Genomic DNA, 21,640 nt, shown 5'->3' with positions numbered 1-21,640 from the left:
CTACCGCCATGTCTTCCTGGAACATAGTCAGTTAGCAAGATCTTAATATCTGGCTTTATGGATGGGGCAGTGTCCACCTGTGCCAGGGGCTCATGGTACCTGGGAGTATGCTGGTGTTTGAGCTGTTATGCTATCCTCATCAAGAAAGTGGCCTCCCGGGGCACCATGTTGGATGTTTGGAGCCTGCCATACTAAAGTCTCTATATCTTGGGAATTAGAGCTTGGACCTCTCTGGAGCTTCTTAGATTTCTTCCCTATCTCTAGCTGGGTTGTTAGAATACCAAATAGGAACAATTGGTGAGTATCAGTCGTAATAGTACTGCCAAGCTCGTGTAAACAACACAGAGCTCTGAGAAGGCATGAATGATGGCTCCACCCTCCCCCCCACCCTCTCCCCACCCTGGGCTATGGCTTGTGTTAGTAAAGTATTACTTATTTTACCTGACCTGTGGATGCACACTGCTGTGGCTTATTCTCTGAAAAATCAGGTTCATCGTTTTTAAAATGTCATCTGGTAACCCTTATTCCTTTTTTCTTGGAGACATAAACATAGCCACAGACCCTATTTAAATGCTTTAATTTGCTTTAAAGCTTTCTAGTAATAATTGGGATTTGATTCTGAAATATATTAAAATGCTATTTAAGGAACGTGACATTATGGTATGAAATCCATCGTTTTAGGAATATCTGTTTACTTCTACCAGCACCGTTGATGACTTTTGCAGTTATAAATCACATCCTACTTGCAAGATCTTGGCTCATTTTCCAAATGTTAAAAATAAGATATGATGTGAGCTTTCAGCCACTAATGCCCTTTCACATGTACATTATGACATGCCAGGTTAGGATTGTGCCATGTTTGTTAGTGCTTGACTTTGCCAGGATGTGTGTATTTTTATTTAAGCGTGGTTTTCTCATCTCAATATCCCAGTCATAGACAATAGTTTTGTTAGTATAGCACAGGCTACAGCCCATGTGCTTGTTTTTTCTGGCATGGAAATTGATTTTTGAGAGAACACAATTGTAGACTCTCCAATTTAATTGGAGTCACTCCAGAATTGTTTCAGCAGCACTTATCCTTTATATAGTTTAAACAGATTTAGCAATTCAGCACTGTGCTTCCTCAAAGTCCTTTATTCATTTCATGACTTATTTCCTTTCTTTTCTCAGTTTTTTTTTCTCACCACCTAGTAGAGCTGATATATCAAATCTTTAAAAACAATTCAAATGTTTCCATTTGCTTATTACTTCTTTATTCTTTAAAACAGCTCTGTCCCCATCTGGGGTTATTGCATACTTTGATTTTTCCCTGGGTTTCCGTTGGCTACATGGTGCAGAGACGATCTGTTTTTCTTACCTGAATGTGCATCTCCTGGCAGGTGCTGCTATGGTCCTCCTGTTGGTCTTCTTCAGCTCATGGGGATCCATCTGCCAGGAGCCCACATCAGTGTTGTACCCTTTTACATGCTCTGCCCTTAGTCAAGGTTTGTTGAATGTAGGAAATACTTTGCCTTAGTCTATCTTTTGAACGCTTTGGAATTTCACTGAAATTCCAACACAGTCATTGTCAAAATTTCATAAAGATGTTATATTCCATGCATCATGACAGTAGTTTTTGTTTTTTTGTTTTGTTTCTTCCACATATAAAGAAACTATTGGCTTACTAGATGTTTTTGGACTTTATATCCCATAATTCTTTGACAGCTTTTTTTTTTTTTTTTTAAAGCTACAAATAAAAAAGTTTTTATTCTTTTTATCAAATATACCAGACCAGTTAGTCTGTACTCTAAATGTGTCATTTTTAAATTTATAGGAACACTATAGTGTCAGGAACACAAACATGTATTCCTGACCCTATAGTGCAAAACCCTCCATTAAGATGGCTTGCCCCCTTAAAACATGAAAACTCACCCTATTTCCAGCACCGTGTGGGTCTGTTGGCACTGGCTGCACCCCCTTGGTGACATCAGCAGCATTGCAGATTTTTAGCCAATCCAATGCTTTCCCATGGGCAAAGCATTGGATTGGATAAAATTGGCAAGGGGGCAGAGCCAAACAGCGTTTTGGCCAATCAGCACCTCCTCATAGAGATGAATTGAATCAATGCATCTCTCTATGAGGAAAATCCAGCAGAGCTGCCTACTTTGCAGCACTGAGCCAGGAAGCACCTCCAGTGGCCATCTGAGGAGTGGCCACTTGGAGGTGTCCCTAGGGGCAATGTAAATACTGCATTTTCTCTGTAAAGGCAGTGTGCATGAAAATGCCTGCATATTATGATTATACTCACCAGAACAACTACATTAAGCTGTAGTTGTTCTGGTGACTATATTGTCCCTTTAAATAGGTCAGGCCATTTGGAAAATGTAAAGATGATGACCATTTTCATTTTAAATTAAAAATGTAGGAATATCTTAATTTTGCTAGTGGAAACTATTGTATATTGTAAAAGGTCCACTGTTGTCCTAACAAAATTTAAAACCTTATCTATAATTTTTATTAATGAAAAATGCATGAATTAAACTATGCTGAGTTGACATGACTCAAATAAAAAAAATTATGGCCCCATGCTATACAGCTCGCAGTAGAACACAGACAACCGAACTGCATGTCATGGAAAACCCAACTGTGAAAACAACCTAAGAGAACCTGGCTTGGCTGAGAAAGTTCTGTACACAAGATGTGTGCAGAATACCTACATTGCACTGTGTCCAATTAATTTGTCAGATCACTAGTAAGTGATTTAATTTTTATAATTGGAGTAGCTGTAGCAAGGGCAATACATGGACCACCACTATGGAGCTCTGACCAGTGATCGATTCCTAATGTAAAAAGTGTTTTATTCTGCAAATGGAGTCCAAAAGGTCTACAGATAAATGCCATATTTAAAGTTGAAAAGCAGGGTAACTAATATGCTGTAGTTTAGAATGCTAGAAGTTATTCAAATTGTAAAATAGATGACAGAATCGGATGTGGATAGCATAATCTCAGTCTGCTGCTGCTGCTGCCTGTAACCTTTTTTTAAGTGGAATATCCAGATCTGTTACATTCCTAACATTGCAATATCAGATCTCTTATGATTACATGTTTGCACATTTACAGTATGACACTAGCAGTTATTTTGCCTGATTCTTTTTCTGTATAGTAGTTTTGTTTAACCCTTAAGCTAATGGATGTGTTACTTCTCTTTTAATTTTTACTCCATAGGCACAATTTAAATCTCTTCAAATGTAATGCAAAGTAATTACTGTGACAAAAGGACACTCCCTGCCATCTATTAAATAACACCTTTTCAATCTTACCTATACAACTAAAGGGTAAAATAAAAAAATAAATAAAAAAAATCAAAGGTCCTAATAACTATAATCTATGTTAATCTTCCCTCAATAATTAAAAAGGTATGAAAATAATGCAATGGAATTAGTATAATAAGTAAAAAAAAAAATGTACGCTATCTCTTCTAGGGCCTCAGAATGTTTTATTGTGCTTCCAGTTAGAGTATATTGAGCTAATCAAACGGTCTCTTTAAGCACCATAACCATTTCATCTTACTGTAATGATTATGGTGCAAATACTCAGTCCCTGCCAGGGCCGGATTAAGAGCCAATTGGGCCTGGTGCCGACAATTATGTTGGGCCTTATTACAGAATCTTATCGACAGAAAACACAAACAGTTTTACCTCCCAAGTGTCATGTATCTGGTGGAGGTGGCGCTGGAGGGAAGATCACAGCCTATATCTATCAGAAAACACATACCCTATGCTAATCTCTCACTTTGATCGTTCAAGTAAATCCATACCCCCTAACAGCAGTGTCTGGTGAAACAGGATTTCGGTGGGTGGGGTAAAAAGGTGGGCCACTAATGTAAATCACGTAACCAGAACCGCCAAAAGGGACAAACTGGGCCAAAAAGAATTAGATGGTCAGCCTGATGTAAATGTATGTCATGCTTCCTGCCAATCATGTAGGATGACCAACCAAAGGCATACTGTGCGGACAGCACCCTGAGCTTGGCATAAATGCGTCTAATGATGCTCTACCTCTACACTTTCTAAGAACTATCCCATAGCTCTTGCTGGTCCACTCCTCTCCTAACCTTCTTACTAGCCGGCAGAAGCACCTGTTATACGGTCTAGGACAGAAAAAAAGTGTATGTAGGGAGTGTAGAAGAAAGGGAACATGCCACAGTGTTAGACTGAAGCAGCATGAGCAATTGCATAGTGTGCAAAGTCAGCTTTACCTAAACTTAATTCATTGTCAGCCATTACATACCTCTTAAAGGGACTCTATAGTCAACATATAAAAGCAAGAAAGACAGGTCCCCCAGCCTTCCTTCTTGCTTTTATATGTACTTTCTGCAAAAAAAAAAATATTTTCGAGGCTTTTTCATATTAAAAACTTACCTCCGTTCCAGCGCCGAGCTCCCAGCCATGCCGCGCCCCCTTTTTCGTCAAAATGACGAAATCGCGGGGCCCAATAGGATGCTTCTCTGAGAGAAGCGTCATCGCGATGTGGTGCGCATGCGCGGCTTCACGCTGCACCAGTCGCGTTCTTCATAGAGCGGCATTGACAGCCGCCCTATGAAGAGACTCAGCGCTTTACCGCGCATGTGCGTGGAATGCGCGTTCGCGAGCTGAGCTGTCTGACAGCTCAGCTCGCATTCTATACCCGCCCCCTCCTACTCCAAACTTTGCATGCAAACACTATATATAGAGATTTTTCTATATATAGTGTTTGCATACAAACACACATATTGTTAAACATAGGGGGGGGGGACCTACTGTCCCCCCCCGGCCCCCACCCCTGAGCTTTGGGTGGGGGCCCTAAAATTAACAATAAGGGGGGGACCTACTGTCCCCCCCCGGCCCCCACCCCATAGCCGGTGGGTGGGGGCCCTAAAACTAACCATAAGGGGGGGGGGACCTACTGTCCCCCCCCGGCCCCCACCCCTGAGCGGTGGGTGGGGGCCCTAAAACTAACAATAAGGGGGGGAACTATTGTGCCCCCCCCGCCCCCACCCCTCAGCGGTGGGTGTGGGCCCTAAAACTAACAATAAGGGGGGGACCTATTGTCCCCCCGGCCCCCACCCCTGAGCGGTGGGTGGGGGCCCTAAATACAAAGGGGGGGGCCCTAGTTAACCCTTCCCCCTGCCCCCCCCCCCAAAAAAAAAATTATCTCCCTATCTTCCCCTCTCACCCTAAAAATAATGAGGGGGGGACCTGTAAACAAAAAAATGAGATAAAAACAACTTACCATTCAATGTTTTCTTTCTTCTAAAATCTTCTTTCTTCAGCCCCAAAAAAGGGCAAATAAAAAGCCATAATAACCGACGCAATAAAAAAAAAAGAGCGCAAAAAAAAAAAATCCATGTTCACCCAGACTGAGCTCTGCAGGGCGGGGGAAGGCTTATAAAGCCTTGCCACACCCTGCAATTGGGCTAAGAACACTCTGATTGACTGGTTTGGGGGCCGGGGGGGGGACAGAAGAAGGTCCCCCCCCAATTTTGTTATTTTTAGGGCCCCCACCCGCCGCACAGGGGTGGGGGCCGGAGAGGGGGAGGACAGTAGGTCCCCCCCTCATTATCTTCATGGCCCCCACCCACCGCCCAGGGGTGGGGGCCGGGGTGGGGGAAGGAGAGTAGGTCTCTCCCCCCTCCCCCCCCCACCCCCCTTCAAAGAGTCCCTGTGGGTTCGGTCTTCAGCTGTCAGCTGAAGCCACTCCCACAGCAGTGCTGACAGCCTCAGCACACAAAGCGCGTTCACAGTGCTTTGTGTGCTGATAGCCCGTCTGAAGTATTCACCCATGCGTGAATACGTCAGACGTGAATGAGGCCTTTTTAGGGCCTCTGAACTCGGAAGTCCCTCTGGTGACCGTCTGATTGACTGCAACAAGAGGTGTTCCAAGCTTCTAATGTAAACACTGCATTTTTTCTCAGCTTACAAGAAAAAGGCTGCAGGGAGCTGTAGCACTCACCTGAACAACCTCATTAAGCTGAAGTTGTTCAGGTGACTATAGTGTCCCTTTAAGTTTTCATACTTCAGCAAGAGCATGTGAAGAAGAGTAGTTAAAAAACCCCAAAACATTTTCTTAAAATGAATGGGCCTATTTCATAGACATGGGCCTGGAACTGCAGCTCCATCATCCATCCATCAGTCAAACTACTAATTAAAGGTAATTTAAAAAAGTAAATATTTGTGCACATTTCAGTATATGCATATTTTTGATACATTTTATATGCATTAACACAGTTTCTCTCAACCTTTTACAGAGGGTTACTCCAGGTATATATATAAAAATAAATTCCTACGTACCGCTGACTTGTGAAAGACATTTTATCTATTGAGTTAAATTGTAGATTATACTAGCTTTAGTGTAACTATAATCTTAATTTTATTAATGACAGGAGGCTTCATATTTGCTTAAGTCTCCACAGCAGCACATTACTCCACAACTCCACAGCAACTCCACAGCAGCACATTAACATAGAGATAAAAACACCAGAGACAAAAAATATCAGGAATCTATAAAAGGCTTCTCCCAACTAACTATTTCCTCTTTCACGCTGCGACAAATAAAGTACATGAACAATACACCACAAATACAATAACAGGAGAAACAAACCTAACATAACGATGAATGCCATGTGAACTTGAAATCGTGGAACCAGTGGGTGACCTTTATCCTGTAGAGTAGTCGGATCTAAGAACTGTAGCCAAACCATTAAACTGAAACGAGATAAACAGAGTCGAAAACACTGATTAGCAAATGAAATGTACTGAGAAAACATGAATCCCCATCGTAAATACTGACAGTATAATATCCCAGATAGTGAAAAAACCTGAATCCCCATCATAAAATACTGACGGTACCGTATCCCAGATAAACCCCAACTCCCCCAGATAACTAACCTAGCCCAGGAGACCAGGTGAATAAACAACAAGTCAGTCAAACCAACAAACAACAAAGGGAGGGAGAAACGGGGAGGGAAATATTCGCCTCTTGTCATTAATACAATTGAGATTATAGTTACTCTAAAGCTAGTATAATCTACAATTTTATAGCATGACAGGAGGCTTCATATTTGTTGTTTTAACGCTCGGACAGCAAAGACCAAAGAAACACGATCCGCCGTACCAACCTAAACTCTATGAAGATAGCTCCTCGTAACCGTCAGGAAAGCGTACAATGTCTTGGAGAAAAACGCCCGCCATGTCGGTACCTGAAGTCGCCGTGTTACGGACTGAAGTGAACCGAAAAAACCTATACGCCCCGCCAATGCCAACCACAACAAAGCGGTACATGAAGGGCGAGAAAAAGGGAAGAACCATTTAAACAAACGGTGACGTCGAACACCGCCTAAAGGTGGGAGCGCTACCAAAGTAAGAATATGACCCTCAGGTCCGACTAAGGCTGATAGACAACTAAGGTCCGAACCGCCGAACCCATCTGAAAGAAAAACAAGGTATAATAACTGAAATAAATCCAGAATCAGTGAATGGGCAAACCCCGACAGAACCCACCATAGGTGCTTGACAAAAATGCTTGTATCCTTTGGGGAGATGAATACCCGTCCTCAGGAATCGTAAAGGGAATTCTAAGCAGAGCGAGGCCCGCCGACATCAGTCCTACGCGCTTCCTAATCTAATTAATATGGCAGTCCCCGGTAATAAAGTGACCGAACAATACCCGAACCCTGTAAAAGCAGTAGCAAAATTAGGAGATCAAACTACGTCAGGGTCGCCATGCAGACCAAAGTCTCACAATCCCCGAGATCAAATGAGCAAGGATCCAGGGAATCCAGGTACTAGGTTCAACTCTGCCGAAACGGAGATCATAATTCCAAAGTACAAGCAGACCGAGGCACCTGTAGAAAGGTCCTGAGGGAAGCGTCCATCGCTGAGAAAACGGGTCCGTCATCCAGCCGAACTGGTCGGGGCCTGATGGGTCCTCCTCCGTGGACTAAAGTCTTGACGCCGGGTCCTCCCAGAGAAAACTATTCCATATGTATGAGAACTCGGGCAGAGGAGAGCGTAGGGGTCACCCCCTTGCGTCTAATCCGTCCTCCAGGACTCCACTCCTTGAGACGTAGAGGAGGTCGATATTTCCCTGGTTGAAAAAAAAAAAACGAAATCCATGGACTCGAAACAAGGCAAAAAAGCAGGAAGCGTCTGACCTTTCCAGGTAGCCCGTCCAGGTAGACCGTACAGTAAGATGTCCTATATCGATGAAGAGTCGCGTCCGGGTCCCAACGCATGGAAAACGAGCAAGATCTCTTCAGATAGTTCTGGTATTCCTGAATGTCCTCAATTCCTCCCAACCTGCCAACCAGGTTGTATTGTCGCCCAAATGACTGCACAAGATACCTATCTCACCAGGGAGAAAATAGAGGCCACCTTACCAGAACTGGGTCCCGCGGTCCCTAGAAGTTTCTTGAGGGCCGCGTCTAATTCACAGTAACTAGTGAATATTGCCAGGACTCCGAGGGGCTAAGATCCCTTTATCCCAAGCACCTCCAGCGGTCCAAACTGCGTTTAGGATAGGGTCGTCTGCCACCCCAGACTCGGGGCCCCGTCTGGGATGTCATCCGAAAGTGGAGGCAAGTGTGAAATTCCGGTTCAAGGGTCCAATCCCCTATAAAAGGTACAGGTTGGAGCTGAGATAAGCCTCTGTGAAGTACTTCCATGAAAAAAGGACAGCTCTTATACTTCCTCGTATGTTCCGCTAGCACAACTCACTCGTGTAGCGGAGAACAATCGGCTTTCCAGTGCGGACTTAATAGTATAGGCACTGCGGTGGGCCGCACTCAGGATCTCCTGAATACTAGACAGGTGCTTAACCAGCAAAACCGCAGTGCCCCATCGGGGTCTAAGTTTGAGTTTGCAGCTACTTTGTTCGGGAGCCCGGCTGGGAATACCAATACTTGAATTATCCTGCGGGTTTCTCAAGCCTGCGGTCTACAGGCCCAGAAACGCACCGATGGTGCTAGGTGATCGGGCAGAGATCATTCCAAAGAGCAATGGATAGAGGGTCGAACAGGGGCGATTCACGAGACGACCTCTTCTTCCAAGGTCGTCGGGGCCCCTGTAGTTGACTTTGTTCTACATCTCATGGTGCCACTAGGGGCCGTCATCATAATCCACACCCCTATCGTCCTCTCACTCCGAGGGGAACCGGTCTGCCTGCCATTCAGCTAGGGCAGCCATGGTGGGGGGTTTACGGGGACCTTCACCCCTGCACCACATAGGCAGTGTCGTCTGGCTGTCAAGGTCGATCATATCAGGGCTAAACACTTCTCCGGAGTCTAATCTTTCCGGGCGTCTGGTTCCGGGCATTCATCCTACCCATAGTGCTTATGCGCCCTTGACTGCTCTCCACTCAGAGAGTCTGACTCCTCCAAGTCAGCTGCCTTTTTAAGAAAGTGGTCACTTCCGCATCCGGTGGTCATCGCCTCCCCCGCGCCATATAGGCAGGGCCGTCTGGCCGACTGCACAGGGGTTAGCCACTCCTCTGAGTCTTATCTTTCCGGGAGCCTGGTTCAGGGCATTCACCCTTCCAGTAGCGCTCATGCGCACTTGCCTGCTCTCCTCAAGGAGAGTCTGACTTATTCAAGTCACTGGTTCAGGGCCTTCACCCTTCCAGTAGCGCTTATGTGCCCTTGCCTGCTCTCCTCCAGATGAGTCTGACTCGTTCAAGTTGTCTGCCGTTTTAAAGGTGGGCCCTCTAGCGTTATGCTCCTGATAAGCTTAAGGGAGGACCCTGGCTGAAGCCTAACTCCACAGAGGCGGTCACTGCCATAGTAGTCATTGTCTGCACTGTTAACCGGGATAAGGGTTCTCCTGTGCAGCGGTCCCAGGCAAAGCGGCTTCAAGGAGTATAGAGGACAAGAGTCACCGGCAGGGAGATAGGGGCAGCACCCCATATAGTGACCAAGGCAAGTTGGGCAGCGCATGCAATGCACAAGCGTGAGTATGTGGCAGTAGGCTTGGCATGCAGACATTCTGGCACAGACAGCACAGGCCAGATCAATGGGACACAGACAAAGCAGGCCAATCAATGGAGCACAGACAAAGCAGGCCAATCAATGGGGCACACACAAGTCAGGACCTTCAGAGATGTACAGGTGAGGAACTGTGCATTCCATTCTCCGATAAAATGTACCTTTCGCTCTTCAGATAAGATGTACATACCACTTCTTCAGATTAATAGCACATAACACACTTCTGTGTAACTGTACATAACACTCTTCTGTGCATCCGTACATAACATCCTTCTGTGTAAACATACAATACGTTCTTCTGTGTAACCGTACATAACATTCTTCTGTGTAACCGTACATAACATTCTTCTGTGTAAATGTACATAACATTCTTCTGTGTAAATGTACATAACACTCTTCTGTGTAACTGTACATAACACTCTTCTGTGTAACTGTACATAACACTCTTCTGTGCAACTGTACATAACAACACTCTTCTGTGTAACTGTACACAACAACACTCTTCTGTGTAACTGTACACAACACTCTTCTGTGTAACTGTACATAACACTCTTCTGTGTAACTGTACATAACACTCTTCCGTGTAACTGTACGTACAACTCTTCCGTGTAACTGTACGTACATTCTTCTGTGTATTTGTACATAACATTCTTCTGTGTAACAGTACATAACATTCTTCTGTGTAACAGTACATAACATTCTTCTGTGTAACTGTACATAGTATATTACTGTGTAACTGTACATAGTATATTACTGCGGAACTGTACATGGCCTTCTTCTGTGTAACTGTACATAGCCTTCTTCTGTGTAACTGTACATAGCCTTCTTCTGTGTAAATGTACATAGCCTTCTTCTGTGTAACTGTACATAGCCTTCTTCTGTGTAACTGTACATAGCCTTCTTCTGTGTAACTGTACATAGCATTCTTCTGTGTAACTGTACATAGCATTCTACTGTGTAACTGTACATAGCATTCTACTGTGTAACTGTACATAGCATTCTACTGTGTAATTGTACATAGCCTTCTACTGTGTAACTGTAGATAGCATTCTACTGTGTGACTGCACCAAGCATTCCATTGTGTAACTGTAGATAACGCACTTCAGTTAAATAGTGCCTGACACTTCGTAAATAGTGAACTTGCATAATGAGTACACCTGTAGTCGGGGAACTCACCAACTGAGTTACCTCACAAGAGGTGCTCCATTGGTCAAAATGATAAAACAGAGCGCTGCAAGCAATCATCTGAACAAACAAAAAGTGGGGGGATGAGTATAAGTGGTAACACTGCCAGTTGTGCCTGTAACCCTTGAGGGGTTGTGCACAGCTCTATATAGCATGCCTTTGATCTATATCATCCACTATGGTCCCCAGTAGCCTAACCTGCCAGCCACATGGGGCACAAAGCCAGGACAGCCTGAGGGTGCAATGCGCCCAAGTCATAGCTGAGTCCCAGTCAAAGCTACAGCACATGTGCCTGCCATCGACGGAACTAATGCGGTAAGTCTGGTAACTGTCCGGCCCCACCCCACCCGACCACGCGGTCAAGTGGATGCTCGGGGCCGCCGCACTGCATGGGAAGCAGAGGATCTCGCTCGGCGGACTGAGCCGGCATGCGGGATCCAACACGTGGGACCACCAGAGTCTTACTCCGGGGTCCCGGCGGTCGGCAATGGAAAGCGGTCGGAGGACCGCTTTCCAGCGGCCGCAAAATGGACGAAAAGAGAAGGGGGCAAAGCCACCCAGAAAAGGTAGAGGGAAGAAGGGAACCCCCCCAAACCCAAGAAAAAAAAACGATCCCCAGACAGGGGTGCCCAAAACAGGAAAATGCTGAAAAAAAATAAGAGAAAATACATCCCTACAGCAAAAAAGTAGGGACAGAAAAATACAATCTAAATAAATCATAATTGCAGTAGGGAGGTAAACACATTCTAAACAAATAAATCCCTGCAGCCATAAGAAGGTAGATGCACAAAGACAGAGTAAATAAATCAAGCAATCACTAGAGCACTAAGCAGGTAGGTGAAGAAAATACAGATAGCTAAATCAATCAATCAATCACTAGAGCACTAAGAAGGTAGATGCAGAAAAAACAGTATAGCTAAATAAATCCCTACAGCACGAAGAAGGTAGATGCAAAAATACCCTCTAAACAAATAAATCAATACAGTAATAAACATATAAATACAGTAAAATATCCACAACCACCCATAACTCTGACCTGTACTGTCTGCAGAGCAGCAAAGAAAGAGGAAATAGTTAGTTGGGAGAAGCCTTTTATAGATTCCTGATTTTTTTTTTTTTTGTCTCTGGTGTTTTTATCTCTATGTTAATGTGCTATTGTGGAGTTCTAGTAAAGAGAGACTTAAGCAAATATGAAGCCTCCTGTCATGCTATAAAATTCCAAATTAAACGTGTAGTAACTGATATTTAGGTTAACCCTATATTGGAGATATAGGTGACACCCCCCACCCATACTTCAAGGGTTAAAAATGTATTACCTTTTAACCCACAACATCCTGCTCTCTCTGTGGCTGCCCACCCCCTTCTCCTTGGCTGAAACAAATATCAGAATTTTACAAAGATAAAATCTTTATGAAATGCTCATAAATACTGTGTTGGAATTCCACTGAAATTCCAAACCAGTCAAAAGACATCATAAGACAATTAGGCATTACTTTATCTTATGCATTTTTTCTTCACTTGATAAAAGGCAGAGCTATTGCTTCCAAGCTTTGTCAAGCCTTCATCTCTCAAGAAGGCTCTGTATATGTAGGATCTCAGTTTTGTGGAATCCTCCTTAGACATCAATGTTGTACTCTCACGCATGTACCAGACCACAGGACTGGCAGATGAAGAGGACCTTGTAGAAGAAGAATGGCGGCGGCTGAGAACGACAGGTTAAGTCAAGTAAAAACTACCTTTCACTGCACCCCCACGGCCACCGCTCTGAAAGTGGAGCAGTCACAATCTGGTATGTTTTCAAAAATATGCAAAGTCCCCAGAAGGTGACAGAACTGATTTAAGAACATAGATAAAATAAACCCCACATCATTTTTATTAAAGGAACAATCCAAGCACCACGTAACCTTCTGGATGGCACTCCCTGCATGAGGAAGCTTCTATTAAGAGCTAGCTGTGTTGTGCAGGGCTAGCTTATTGGTAAAGAACTTCAGCTGATTGCCCTCACTGTCTCACCAGTCAGTCCTTTCCAGTCAGAAATCACATACAATATATTGCCAAGACGATTTATTGTGGTGTAACGTAGAATTAAAAAGAAAAAAAACATGTAGTGTAATACTGATATGAAATTCAAAATAATATGTGCTAATGGAAAAACACACACAAATGTAGCACAGTGGTGTCTGCTCTAACTGTAAATGAGCCAAATGTACTCTGTTGTAGGCAAGCAGAAGGCTATAGCAGGTAAGATGAGACGTTTAATTTTTGTTTGTACAAAAAGATGTAAAAACAGCAGGCAGGTAAAACCTCTGTTAGCAGCCCATTCCAGTAAACAGAACAATCTGTCCGATCGGTTTGGTGAAGCTCCTACTTCGAGTGCCGCTTCTATTCTTCCAGGAAGTGGGGTCTCCATTATCATACAGTGTATTTAGTGTAAAATATAAAGATTTAACCACTTTTCCTTCATTCAGTGCCACTTTGTGGGTGTTACTCTTCGTGTTAAGGTGTTTCACTAGCAACCACAGCACATGTGGTATGGTTGCTACGGATGGAGACCTCCTGTGGGAGGTCTTTTCTCCTCTCCCTGGTTAGCCCATGCCTATTGTTAAATAGGTTTTTCTCCTAATCAATAATTTGCTTGCAAAACTGCTACCGTGTTTCTCCGAAAATAAGACCGGGTCTTATATTAATTTTAGTCACACAAAACACACTAGGGCTTATTTTCAGGGTAGGGCTTATTTATTTACAGTACCGGTATGAACATTGAACCCCCCCTTTAATTAATCCACCCCTCTAATTAATCCACCCCCCCCTTTAATTAATCCACCCCCCTCTTTAATAAATCCACCCCCTCTAATTAATCCACCCCCTCTAATTAATCCACCCCCTTTAATTAATCCACCCCCTTTAATTAATCCACACCCCCCTCTAATCCACCACCCCTTTAATTAATTCACCCACCCTCTAATTAATTCACCCTCCCTCTAATTAATCCACCCCCTCTAATTAATCCACCACCCCTTTAATTAATCCACCACCCCTTTAATTAATCCACCACCCCTTTAATTAATCCACCCTCCCTTTAATTAATCCACCCCCCTTTAATCCACCCCCCCTCTTTAATAAATCCACCCCTCTAATTAATCCACCCCATCTAATTAATCCACACACCCCCTCTAATCCACACCCCCCTCTAATTAATCCACACACCCCTCTAATTAATCCACCCCCCTCTAATTAATCCACACACCCCCTCTAATTAATCCACACCCCCCTCTAATTAATCCACACCCCCCTCTAATTAATCCACACCCCCCCTCTAATCCACCCCCCTTTAATTAATCCACCACCCCTTTAATTAATCCACCCTCCCTTTAATTAATTCACCCCCCCCTTTAATTAATTCACCCCCCCCTTTAATTAATTCACCCCCCCCCTTTAATTAATTCACCCCCCCCCTTTAATTAATTAAGTCCCAGACATAAAATACCGGTATGTACTCACAGTTCAAAGAGTCCGACCACTGGGTGCCTCACCGCCCGGAATGGATCCTTCCGTTGAAGATCCGTGAAGGCAGACTGACGGCGCTGCGCACGTCGTCATCACGCTGCGCACGTCGTCATCACGCTGCGCGATGCCGCGGCCCGCAACGCTCCTCCCCCTCCTCATAGAAGAAGGAAGTCCCGCCAAAGGTAAAATGCCTAGGTCTTATTTTCGGGGTAGGGCTTATATTGCAGCCCACCCCGAAAATTCGGCTAGGGCTTATTTTCGGGGTAGGTCCTATTTTCGGGGAAACACGGTAGCACAATGTATAGATAAAATCTTATGCTTAATCTAATGAGCATAAGTTGTTTGGGGCATGAGAGGCTCCCTTTAAACAAATTGAATTGGATTTTTAGAAGGAATAATCATTAAAAGGATGGATATTTTAATAAATTAATTTAGACAAACTATATAAAAGACTATGCAGGGATGTTACGTTGCATGTGCTGGGATGGAAGAAATTAAATGAGTGTATGTATGAATTTATTATAAGCAATTGGCATGTGCATATATTGAACTGCCTGTGTAAACCCATGTCCTACAAACAATGCTGTGTTCTGTTGTGTGCATGCTAATGTAAAGATTCTTAATGGATAATGAAGAGATCATTCTCTGTACTGTCTTCACTCTCAGGAGGATTCTGACAAGGCTAGGTATTCTCACAGGCCCACTCAACGCCCTTACCTGGTTTGTAACAGTTTTTTTTAATATTTTTTTTTTTTTATCTGTCTTTTCCTTCCACTGCTTTGGAACCTCACATTTCATTTTCAATTTCACCACATTAGGGGACTTCAAATCTGACATCTAGCCGGGGTCTCGACACTCACAGGGTCAGTGGTTATCTTATTTGTGTTTCGCTGTTTTACTATATTGTTTGTTTGCAATAAAGAGCACAGCACATCACAGCAGCACATCACAGCAGCACATTGCCACACGTGCATGTGACAAAGTTATTTAATTATTTTTATGAATCATCAAACAAGATTTGGTTTCTTTATTTATTAAGTCATAGCCAGTTTTAACCCCAGTCATCCTATATACTTCATTAGGGGCTTATCAATGCAAATATTATTTTGGACGTAAAGGCTTTGAATTTCGCATTCAAATTGGTAATTAAGGGTCAAAATTTGTGTGCGTTCTATTGCAGATTATTTACGCAGGCGCTTGCTGTTACTGTACTGTTGTCATCAAAATGTTAAAACCACAGTATGCTTTTATATCTGTCTCTTTTTGTTGTGTGGGAAAAATGGAGGAAGTGCAAGTTTTGACCAGTATAACCAATTACAAAGTGCAAATAAAAATAATGGTGAGAGCACTCAATAAAAATTAATTTTACCAGTACTGTCATGGACATATACCAAAAAAGTATAAAGCATAACAGAGACCATAGGGTAATATAGTTTGTGCATATATTAAAACTGGTCAGACTCACATGGTTCTGAGTCACTTCAAAAAGCTGACTGAAACTATAGGTTTGAAGCGGAGATAAATTCCGGTTTAAGCGGACTTCTGCAGTGGTCAGGATGAATCCTATTCGTCTTATTGGCAGTCTTCTCCAATAACCCAAGACTATTAAGACAAAAACATAAAAAACAATTGCAGATTAAAATAGTCCTTATAGCTTTGCCACTGACGCGTTTTGGCGAAAAAAGCCTTCTTCAAAGTGGTGCTGTCAGTCTATCTCCGCTGATTCTGTTTTTAAACAGAAATTTTGGCGCCCTTTCCGATGACTTCCGGACTTCCACTTTCGTCACTTACATGCGTCCGACGTCATGTTTTACGCATCCTACGTCGTGACGTCATTACGGCGGCGTCTCCTGGAAGTGCTTTGCAATTCACATTGCACAATGCCAGTCTCTTAAACAGTCCTTTTTTTGGTATAACAGTGCAAACGTAAATTGTAAACATCTAAATATACCCATCTTAAAGAGAAAAAGTGAGGGGGAAATCTCATTAAAAAAACAAAATGGTATAAATATTAAAATGTTATAAAAATAAGCATTAAAAAACATTTGATTATGGAAAAAAGAGGAATGTTATCAATAATAAATGGGAGTAAAAAGCGAGATATATAAAATAAGAGAATATGAACACATAACACACACATAATTAAATACATGAATTAATCTCGAAATCAGCGTTCAAGCCATGGGGAAACAATGTGTCCTTATTGAAAATCCACCTAATTTCCGTTCTGCTGAGGAGGCTCTCAATATCTCCTCCTCTCCCATGCGCCTTTTACCCTTTCTATGCACATAAATTAAAGGCCATTGGCATTACCACCATGTGCTTCCAAGAAAATGCTTGGATACACTGTGTAGATTACATTTTCGATTAATATTATAAACATGCTCTCTAATCCGAATCTTTAAAGTTCTTGAGGTTTTGCCAATGTATTGAAAGCCACAGGGGCAAATAATCATATAAATTATATTTTTCAAATTACATGTTAAAAATTATTTAATCTTAAAATTTTGGTGATTCTTAAATGAGGTGAATTCAGTTACATTTTTATTCATGTTTTTTTCTTAAAGTACAACCTTTACATGATCCACAATAATAAAAACCTTTTCCCCTCTTGAACATTGTTGAAATCTGTGTATTAGTACTTTTATCTAAAAATCTAGAGGTTAAAACCTGTTTAAAACTCTTTACCTCTCTAAAGATAATCTTTGGTCTCTCCCCTAAATACTGTTGGATGTCATGATCTTGTTCTAAAATATGCCAGTTTCTCCTTACTATTTTCTGTAATTGGCCACTATTATAGCTATAATTAAAAATGAAAGGTATAGTAGTATCTTCTTTTTTATGCTCTTTTATTCAATACTTTAAAGTATTTTTTCTATTTCATCTCTTATATGTTGTTACGGATCTCGGTTATAACCTTTTTCTACAAACTGGTCAATTAAAATCTTGGTCTGGTCTCTGTACTGTTCAATTTCTGTACAATTCAGTTTCATCCTCAGGAACTGTCCTTTAGGTATGTTGACCAGCCAAGGTTTAAAATGACAACTTTTCAGATCGATAAAACTATTAACATCTACTTTTTCCCTTCGTATAGTGGCATTACTTACAAGTGGGATGTTCCTTATGGTTCTGGACAAGAAGCTCCCCCTTTTTAGAATTTAATTGCTGTGCTCCGCCTGCTGCCTCCATATAATCTGCAAGCCAGAGTCTCATACCAGTTCTTCTTGTCCCGGCAACGGGACGGACAGGTTCCCCACAGTGCAGGTGGAGAATTGGTGCGGTCAGCACAGGTTGCTGACCAGGAGGTGAGTGCCCGATAGCTCCCGGGGCGGGAACTGAGCGGCAATAGTACTTCTGGTTTCGCGTTACGGAACGCGACCGGGTACTTGCTATTTGTGGCATTTCTGTGAGTTCCCGGGCGGTCCTCCTTCATTGCTCGTTACGCATGCGCACAGCGGTGGAACGCATGCCCGGGAGGCGGTGTATTCCACCTAACACAGAATCGCGCTACTGAGCATGCGCGAAACGGTGTTTGGTGCCAAATTCAAAATTTGGACTTATGAAGTTGTGCAGAACCTTCCTGACCCCAATGGTGGCTGTACAGTCCTGGTTCTCCGTGTCACCAGCCCTCCTACACGGATCTTAGCTGATTTGAGGTGAGATTTAACTATTTAAACTCTCCTTTTCACCTTTCATTATGCATGCTCCTAGAATTATTTTATTCTGGTGTTTTTTACAGATATGTCCAGTCCTATATCTCCAGATAAGACAGATAAAGACAAGATGTCCGCATCTGTTCCGAAAAAAGCCACAAGCAAATCTAAGCACTTATGTTGTCTGGAATGTGCGGAACCTCTACCTGACGGATGTCGCAAAAATACATGCAATCAGTGCTCAACGAAATTGCTAGAAAAAGCCAAGCAGACTGATATGGCATCCTTCCTGGGCTGGTTTCAGGAAAATTTGTCCCAGGCATTTGAATCTTTTAACGATGCTGTGAAAAAAGAACCAGCTATTCAAGAGAAACTGCCTACAAAACGTAGGAGGAATAGATCTCCTTCTGTGTCTGATGTCTCTTCAGGAGAATGCTCTTTTTCTTCACCTTCGGATATTTCCAGCCTGGCTTCAAGTGTGGAGGAGGGCTTTCCACCAGAAGAGCTGAAGAAATTTATTAAAGAAGTGACGATGACTGTACAAAAATCTTGGATCGTCCTGAGAGACGTGCGTTTATTTCAAAGCATTTTAAACTGCTGTTCAAGCTACAATCTGAAGAAAAATGGGAAGATCTTCCTAAAGTGGATGTTCAGATTGCCCAGCTGTCAAAGAAAACCACTATACCCATTGGCGAAGTCTCAGGACTTAAAGACCCAATGGAGAAACGAGCCGAAACTTCATGTAGAAGAATATTCCAGGCCGCAGGATATCAGTGCAGAGCTGAAATTGCAGGTTCAGCGGTTCTCAGAGCGTTTGGCTACAAGCCCTGGAAGATTCCCTTATGGGAAAATCCGATACAGATCCTTCCCATCTCATGTTCCTACTGAAAGTATCCAATGAATTCCTTTCGGATGCCTCTGATGAGTTTCTTCGTTTATCAGCAAGAATTATGGGTTTGTCGTCAGTAGCCAGAAGAGCGCTTTGGCTACGAACATGGACAGCTGATTCAGCGTCTAAGGCAGCCTTATGTGAATTACCCTTTGAGAGTAACAAACTTTTTGGTACTCCTTTGGAAGACATTATTAGACAGATGTCGGAAACAAAGAAAGCCCTACCTCTGGAATCAAGAACCCAGGGATATAAAAGATTTCAGTACAAGCGGTCCTTTCGTTACCAAGGGTGGTTTCGCAGGTTTCAAAAACATGGTGGAAACAACAGCCAGTGGTCTAGACAGGAATCCAACAGGCAAGACAAAAAGAGGAAGTTTTGACGCCAAAAGAGTGGGAGGACGCCTTCGGTTCTTCACCCACGAATAGAAAAAGAGTACTTCAAATGGGTGGATTCCCAGAAGATTGGAAGTTAGCGAATGTTGTGCCCATTCACAAGAAAGGTAATAGGGAGGAGTCGGGCAACTATAGGCCAGTAAGCCTAACTTCAGTAGTGGGGAAAGTGATGGAAACCATGTTAAAGGATAGGATTGTTGAACATCTAAAAACACATGGATTTCAAGATCAGAGACAACATGGGTTTACTTCAGGGAGATCATGCCAAACTAATCTTATTGATTTTTTTGATTGGGTAACTAAAATTATAGATCAGGGTGGTGCAGTAGACATTGCTTACCTCGATTTCAGTAAGGCTTTTGACACTGTTGCACATAGAAGGCTTATCAACAAACTACAATCTTTGAGTTTGGATTCCAATATTGTTGAATGGGTAAGGCAGTGGCTGAGTGACAGGCAACAGAGGGTTGTAGTCAATGGAGTATATTCGAAGCTTGGGCTTGTCACCAGTGGGGTACCTCAGGGATCTGTAGTTGGACCCATTCTCTTTAATATTTTTATTAGTGATATTGCAGAAGGTCTTGATGGTAAGGTGTGTCTTTTTGCGGATGATACTAAGATATGTAACAGGGTTGATGTTCCAGGAGGGATAAGCCAAATGGAAAATGATTTAGGTAGACTAGAAAAATGGTCAGAGTTGTGGCAACTGACATTTAATGTGGATAAGTGCAAGATAATGCATCTTGGACGTAAAAACCCAAGGGCAGAGTACAGAATATTTGATAGAGTCCTAACCTCAACATCTGAGGAAAGGGATTTAGGGGTGATTATTTCTGATGACTTAAAGGTAGGCAGACAATGTAATAGAGCAGCAGGAAATGCTAGCAGAATGCTTGGTTGTATAGGGAGAGGTATTAGCAGTAGAAAGAGGGAAGTGCTCATGCCATTGTACAGAACACTGGTGAGACCTCACTTGGAGTACTGTACACAGTACTGGAGACCCTATCTTCAGAAGGATATTGATACCTTAGAGAGAGTTCAAAGAAGGGCTACTAAACTGGTTCATGGATTGCAGGATAAAACTTACCAGGAAAGGTTAAAGGATCTTAACATGTATAGCATGGAGGAAAGACGAGACAGGGGGGGATATGATAGAAACATTTAAATACATAAAGGGAATCAACACAGTAAAGGAGGAGACGATATTTAAAAGAAGAAAAACTACCACAACAAGAGGACATAGTCTTAAATTAGAGGGACAAAGGTTTAAAAATAATATCAGGAAGTATTACTTTACTGAGAGGGTAGTGGATGCATGGAATAGCCTTCCAGCTGAAGTGGTAGAGGTTAACACAGTAAAGGAGTTAAAGCATGCGTGGGATAGGCATAAGGCTATCCTAACTATAAGATAATGCCAGGGACTAATGAAAGTATTTAGAAAACTGGGCAGACTAGATGGGCCGAATGGTTCTTATCTGCCGTCACATTCTATGTTTCTATGGATTACAAGAACCGTTTCAGAAGGTTACAGAATAAAGTTTTCGTCAAGACCACGTCCATCCTTCCTACTATCAAGCTATCCTTCAAGGGTAAAAACAGAGGCACTCCTAACAGAAGCTCTTCTTCTTTTAAGAAAAGATGTGGTAGAGAAGGTATCCAAACGTTGGGAATTTCAGGGAGTTTACTCACGCCTTTTCCTGGTTCAAAAACCAGATGGATCCTTTCGGCCGATCCTAGACCTGAAACAAGTAAACACCTGCATACCGTACCAGAAGTTCCGTATGGAAAGTATTCTGTCTGTAACGCACATTTTACAAAAGGGAGATAACATGGCAAAGTTAGATTTAAAAGATGCTTATCTTCATGAACCGGTTTCAGAATCTTCCCGGAAGTTTCTCAGATTTGCGGTTCTAACAAGAAAGCGAAGGATTCTCCATTTGCAATTCAAGGCTCTTCCCTTTGGCCTGTCCTCAGCTCCTCGAGTTTTTACACAGATCCTGGCACCCATAGCAGCAGT

At 42.7% G+C, this 21,640-nt stretch overlaps 1 protein-coding gene across 10 annotated transcripts in view; it reads left to right on the top strand.

Moving 5' to 3' along the window:
• Positions 1-21,640, top strand: part of LRRFIP2 (LRR binding FLII interacting protein 2) — a 191,614-nt gene that overhangs the window by 76,326 nt on the left and 93,648 nt on the right. For 6 of the 10 annotated variants that reach the window (XM_063452046.1, XM_063452049.1, XM_063452047.1 and 3 more), the window contains exons 5-6: positions 15,353-15,406; positions 15,505-15,549. The exons of the other annotated variants lie outside the window; for them this stretch is intronic. In XM_063452046.1, coding sequence (XP_063308116.1) covers positions 15,353-15,406; positions 15,505-15,549 — 99 coding nt within the window. The remainder of the gene's footprint in view (positions 1-15,352; positions 15,407-15,504; positions 15,550-21,640) is intronic. 10 annotated transcript variants of the gene reach the window in all.

The sequence above is a fragment of the Pelobates fuscus genome, chromosome 4 (assembly GCF_036172605.1).
Source record: "Pelobates fuscus isolate aPelFus1 chromosome 4, aPelFus1.pri, whole genome shotgun sequence".
Lineage (NCBI taxonomy): Eukaryota > Metazoa > Chordata > Amphibia > Anura > Pelobatidae > Pelobates > Pelobates fuscus.
Note: the sequence above shows the minus strand (reverse complement) of the source record. Positions and strands in the feature narration are given on the sequence as shown.